This window comes from Theobroma cacao, chromosome 1, assembly GCF_000208745.1.
Source record: "Theobroma cacao cultivar B97-61/B2 chromosome 1, Criollo_cocoa_genome_V2, whole genome shotgun sequence".
NCBI lineage: Eukaryota > Viridiplantae > Streptophyta > Magnoliopsida > Malvales > Malvaceae > Theobroma > Theobroma cacao.
In genome coordinates this window covers 27,059,757-27,066,585 of record NC_030850.1, presented here as the reverse complement: position 1 = coordinate 27,066,585, position 6,829 = coordinate 27,059,757, and the positions used below count along the sequence as shown (strand labels likewise).

At 31.1% G+C, this 6,829-nt stretch overlaps 1 protein-coding gene across 1 annotated transcript; it reads left to right on the top strand.

Annotated features, from left to right (window-relative positions):
• On the top strand, positions 441-2,259 carry LOC18613126 (probable arabinose 5-phosphate isomerase). The gene is made up of 3 exons (XM_007050211.2): positions 441-1,198; positions 1,633-1,856; positions 1,934-2,259. The coding sequence occupies exons 1-3, from the start codon at positions 545-547 to the stop codon at positions 2,088-2,090; spliced, it is 1,035 nt and encodes a 344-aa protein (XP_007050273.2). The 5' UTR covers positions 441-544; the 3' UTR covers positions 2,091-2,259.

Below are 6,829 nucleotides of genomic sequence, written 5' to 3'. Positions count from 1 at the left end.
ATAGCGGCCATGGCAATCCAACTCGTTATTTGTCGGGTTTTTTTTTTTCACATTCCATATTTTGCTATTTTTTAGATATAAATATTAGTTTAATTTATTTAAATTTCTTTATCATCAAAGAAAATTGTGTATCAAAGGAAGGTGGGGGAAGTTTTATTGTTAGCTTAAAAATTAGGCCAAAGTCTAAAACTATTATTTTTAAGAAATAACTTTTTTTTTCAGCAAACAGTATGAAGATAGGCTATTAGTAAAATTTGAATTTAAAATCACTTAAATCATAATAAAGGATGATGGCCTTCATTTATTTCTAGGTTTTAACAAGTGAAAACTTCGAACTTTTTGACTAACTAATGGACACGAGATTACGTTATACGTGTTGATATAACATGCAACTGAATTCCCCCTTTTTTTACCGCGAACTATGAACGGCCATTCAAAACCCAAAACAAAGGCCCAAAAAGGCCGACAATACCACCCCACTCTCGCCCCCTTCTTCATTAGCAAACACATAGAAAAGAAAACATCGGATCTGAGACCGTCAACAATGGGATCTCTTCCTCCGTCACTTGACCTCCCAACACCGCCGTTGAAAAAGCCTAGCCATCAACACATTCCCGAAACTGCCCTTCTCAACCTCTTCAAATCCCAACAAGAACACCTCAATTACTTCTTCCAAAACCTCAACTTATCCCAAACATTATCTTTCACCGAAACACTCCTCAATTCTCGGGGTACCATTTTCTTCTCGGGTGTCGGAAAATCCGGATTCGTCGCCCACAAGATCTCTCAAACCCTAGTTTCCCTCGGCATCCGCTCCTCTTTCCTCTCCCCTCTCGACGCCCTCCACGGCGACATCGGCGCACTCTCCTCCGCCGACGTCCTTGTCCTCTTCTCAAAATCTGGCTCCACCGAAGAACTCCTGCGCCTCGTCCCCTGTGCCAGATCCAAGGGGGCTTATCTCATTGCGGTTACCTCCGTTTCCAACAATGCCTTAGCCAACGCTTGCGATATGAACGTGCATTTGCCGTTGCAGAGAGAATTGTGCCCGTTCGATCTGGCGCCGGTGACTTCGACGGCGATCCAGATGGTGTTTGGGGACACGGTGGCAATTGCGCTTATGGGAGCTAGGAACTTGACTAAGGAGCAATACGCGGCGAATCATCCGGCTGGGAGGATTGGGAAAAGCCTTATTTTCAAGGTTTGTTTTGAAACAACGCTGGCTTTGTTCAGATTTTTTTAATAAATTTAATTACTTTTGATGATGGGATTATGGATCATTAGTGGGCTTTTAATGACTTTTGGTAAAGTTGATTGGTCTCTATTGTTTGAGATATTGGTTTTAATTCAACGATGGAAAGACTGTTTCTTTTGTTTGCTAATGAACAGTTGATATAAGAAGCAGTAGAATGCCGAAAATTAGAAAAGAGAAATAAAAGTGTTTGATTCATTATTTAGAGCTGTAACTTTGATGGATTTATTTCGACTTGTATTTCTGGGCTTCATGTCATTGTCAATTTAACTGAGACTGACGGACATTTGAAACTGTTAACCTTTTTTTTTCCAAATCTGGTTGAAGCAACTTTTTCTTTCTTGGAGTTGTCGAATGATGGGTTGGTGCTTTTGAGTTTGTAGGTAAAAGATGTTATGAAGAAGCAAGATGAACTTCCAATTTGCAAGGAAGGAGATTTGATAATGGATCAGCTGGTGGAGCTGACTAGCAAAGGATGTGGGTGCTTGCTGGTCGTAGATGAGGAATACCACTTGCTTGGCACATTTACTGATGGTGATTTGCGGCGTACTCTTAAGGCTAGCGGAGAAGGCATATTCAAGCTCACGGTGGGAGAAATGTGCAACAGGTAAATGCCGATGGTTAGTGTTCAAATGAATTATTTTTGATTCAATCAAGTCACTTACATCCTTTTGGTTATATCAGGAAACCAAGAACCATTGGTCCGGATGCGATGGCAGTGGAAGCCATGCAAAGGATGGAATCACCACCTTCTCCTGTACAATTTCTGCCCGTTATTGATCATCAGAACATCTTGATTGGCATTGTCACATTGCATGGATTAGTTTCAGCTGGCCTTTGAGATATAATACTATCTTATGTCTGGTTTTAACGTTAGTTAGTACCCTGAGATAATTATTTTGTAAGTGTTCACCAAAGATTGAATTCAACCTCTTGATGGCTTCTTATGTATTCTTTACAAAATTATTCATAAATATATTAAATTCAATGTGATCTGTTTGGGCATTGAAGAGGAATTTCTCGCTCGCGTCCTGCTCGGCCGTTGGCGCCGACACTCTAGTTTTAGAACAACGTATCCACACAAGCGGACGCCACCATGATAGTTCAATGCGCATGCTCAGTTCAAGTAGCAGACAAGATGTTTATGTCATTCAAGGACAAAAACACATTACCTTTCATTTTCGGCTATGAACCAAACTGTCTTTCCTTTTCACCCTTTTCTATTCACCTTGTGGATATCTTCCGGTTCTGGGTTCTCTCTGGATGATTAACAGCCTGTTAGCTTAATTTGTTTTAACTTAAAAATTATTATGAAGTTTTTATAAAAAGTAATAATTTTTAAAATTAAATTAAAATTATTTGATAAATTTAATTTTTTTTAAATTGCATATGGAAGAAACTCATTTTGATTTGGAAGGAAAAGCAAATTTGAAATATCATTTGGTTTTTTAAAGTTTTAATCCTACCCTACAAATACCTTTCATTTGGATTAGAAAGGACGAAAAGAGGAAATGGAAAATATTTTCTATATTGCTTCTTTTTTTTAATTTATTTTAACCTCTATTAAATTTTAAGTTGATTAAAATTCAAAATTTTATTTAACTAAGATTTTTATTTATGCGCAACATTAAATAATTGTATGATTTTAAACTTATTATTTCATATTAAATTCTAATCTCATTTTATTTTAGACTTTCTATTATAAAAGTAAAAATCTTGAGTTTAAAATGAGTAAATAGTACTTCGAAAGCCTCAGACGGAGAACACTTAGTAATTATGTCTTTTTCTCTTAATGAAGTTAAGAGTAGGTGCACTTGAGCATTCTTGTGAGACTATTGTGGACAAAGGGTTGGAAGCCATTAGATAGAGATTTGTTGTATTTTCATTTTTTAATAGCTGAAGAACCGTTTTACTTTACTCACGTAAGCAAGAGCTGCATCACGTAAATTTTTATATTTTTTTATTTATTTGATTTTTAAATTTTTTTTATTTTTTAGACAATTTTCATAATAATTTCTGAATGAATTTTCAATTCTTATCGTCACAAATTAAAGCAATAATACATAACAATAACTTCTTTTATAGATTTCTCAACTTAATATTGTTAATAAAACTTGATGACTAACTCAACATTTCGTTAATTCGCAGCATCTTGGATGCTTTTGAGAATAAGATTTCTCCTTGAAAGATTTTTTAGGCTAATTGATAATAATATTTCATAACTGAGTTTGATTTTCTCGCCCTACATACATTCTTCCATTAGATAGATGACCTAAGCATCTAACATTCTTACTTAGGGAAATAAACCGTTCATGAGGCTCCTCACTTACTTGGATTCAACTCGATGAATACTCAATTATCGAGTCAAGTTCGAGCTCGAGTACCAAGTCAAGCTGAATTTGAACTTTTTAATACGCAATTGAAATAACGTACATGTTATGAAATATAAATTGAAAGAACAACTATAAGAGAAAATATTTAGAGGAAGAGAAAGTATTTAGAGGGAATAATAAAATCTTATTCAAGTGTGTATTTACAAATAAAGTGAAGAGGTCTATTTATAGGCTACTAACCCCTTATATAGATAGAATTTACAAAATGAAAATAATACGAAGGTAATAGCTGAATGGATTAAATTCTAATTCAATCTAATTTACATTCAAATCTAGATATAGATAACATAAATGGATATTTATAAAAATATTCATAACACTCCCCATTGAATGTCCATTGTGTTAAAAATATGTCTTGTTAAAACCTTACTAGGAAAAACCTCATAAGAAAAAATCAGAGTAAAGGAAAAAGAGTATATAATTTTTTTTCAAGAATATGCTTTGAAATACTATCTTGTTAAAAACCTTATCAAGAAAAATCCAGTGAAAAAAACCTTAATGAAGGAAAAGAGTACAGTGCGTATTTTACTCCCTTCGATGATTGCATTATTTAAGATCTTTAAAGCGATTTCCAATCATTTGCACCAACTTTTCAAACATTGCAATAGGAAGAGCTTTGGTGAGCAAATCTACTAGATTGTCACGTGAGCAGATTTGTTGAACACTAATATCACTTCTTTTTTTTTAAAATCATGAGTGAAGATAAACTTTGGTAAAATATATTTTGTCTTATCGCTTTTAATGTATTCTTCTTTTATCTGTGCTATGCAAATAGTATTATCTTCATTAACGTTGATGAAACTTCTTTCTTGATTGACAAGTTACGTGTTCCTCAAATATGTTAAGTTACAGATTTTAACCAAATACATTCACGACTTGCCTTATGAATTGCTAAAATTTCTATATAGTTAAAAGAAGTAGCAAATATAATTTGCTTTACAAAATATTATGGAATAGTCATACCTCCACTTGTAAATAAGTAACTTACCTGGGATCAAGTTTTGTGTGGATTAGATAAATATTTTGTACATAGATAACCAATTAAATTTAATTTTGATACATTTGAGTAATATAAACCCATGTTCATTGTTCCTTGAAATATCGAAATATATGTTTAATCCCATTCCAATATCTTTGAGTTGGAGAAGAATTATATCTTGCTAATATTTAGAGCAAATGATATATTAGGTTGTATACTGCTAGTAAGATATATTAATACTCCAATGACACTAAAATGTGGTATTTCAAGACCAAGAAATTCTTCATCATCTTCACGAGATCGGAAATGATTTTTTTTTCACATCTAATGACCCTACAACCATGAGTGAACTCAAAGGATGTGTTTTGTCTTTATAAAATCGTTTTAGCACTTTTTCTAAATAATTTAATTGATAGACAAAAATTCTATTCTTCAACTGCTTAATCTAAAGACTCAAATAAAATTCATTTTTCCAAGGTCTTTCATGTCAAATTCTTTCTTTAAGTAATCCACGGCTTTTGATAACTCATCAAGAGTTTCAATAATATTCAAGTCATCAATATAAACAATAATTATGATAAATTCACATCTAAATGTTTTTATAAAAACACAAAAGTATATAAGATCATTTTTATAGTCTTTTTTCAACAAATATTCATTAAGGCAATTATTCTATATGCGTTTGAATTGCTTTAATCCACATAAAGATTTTTTTAATTTGATAAAATAAATTTTCTGAGAATTCAAATTTTGTATTTCAAGCAACTTAATCTTTCAGAGATTTTCATATATATGTATATATATGTATATGTATATATATGTATATGTATATATATATATGTATATATATGTATATGTATATATATATATGTATATATATGTATATGTATATATATATATGTATATATATATATATATATATATATATATATATATACATATATATATATATATATATATATACATATATTGATATCAAATGAGCCATATAAATAGGCTATAACTACATTCATTAGATACATTTCAATATTCTCATTTATTGCCAGACTAATTAATTTGTAATTGCATCCACCATAGAAAATATATCTTTTCATAACTTTTTTTGAAAGATATATATATCTCTTCATACTTAATATTAGATCTTTGAGTAAAATCTTGTGCGACAAGTCGTACTTTATATATCATAATCCTATTTTTCTCATTTCATTTTCGCACAAATATTCATTTATTTCTTACTAATTGTACACCATTTGGTGTAAGGAATACAAGTCCAAAAACTTTACATTTTGCAAGTGAATTCAATTCCACATTGATTGTGTCTTTTCGCATTGGCCAATCATTTCTATTTCTACATTCTTCAATATATGTAAGTTCAATATTCTCATTTTTTTCATAATATTGGGCTCTCTATTATATACAAAAATATCATTAACGTTTATTCCATTATAGTTCTATTTTACTATCATCACATAATTTATTAAGATCTCTGTATTTTCACTTATTTCAAGTACTTGAATTTCTTTTGGAATTTTATCAATTACATCAAGGGGTCTCTTCTATAATTTCTATATTCTCTTTTTGACCATCTTGAATATTTGCTCCTTTATTTTTTTTAAAGATTTTATCTTTGGAACCGATTGGTCACCCATACTTCTAACGTGTCTTGTCCTTCAAGGACATTAATTCTAATAGGAGTGTTTGCAACTGTAATATGAGATTTTATTATTTTCTTGAGGTCAGTAAATATGTTTGGCAACAAATTTGCTATATTTAACAAATGAATTTTCTTTTGAACTTCATATTTACATTGATTTGTGCGAAGATCAAAATTAGATAATAATAGTAGATTCCAAGAAAAATTTTTCAACTGCTTATTTTCTCTTCCTAATGTTGAAAAATTGTTTCATCAAAATGACAATAGACAAACCTTACTCTAAATAAATCTTCTGTTAATGGTTCTAAATATTTAATTATAAATGATTCGTATCCAACATATATACTTAACTTCTTTTAAGGACTTATCTTTGTGTATTATGGTGGAGCAATCGAAATAAATATCGCACATCCAAAAATTCTAAGATGGAAAATATTTGATTTGTAATCATAAACTAATTATATAAGAGAGAATTTATAATAACTTGTTGGCATGATGCATACAAGTGCTGCTGCATCCAAAAAGGCATGCTCCCAAACAAATATTGAGAGTTT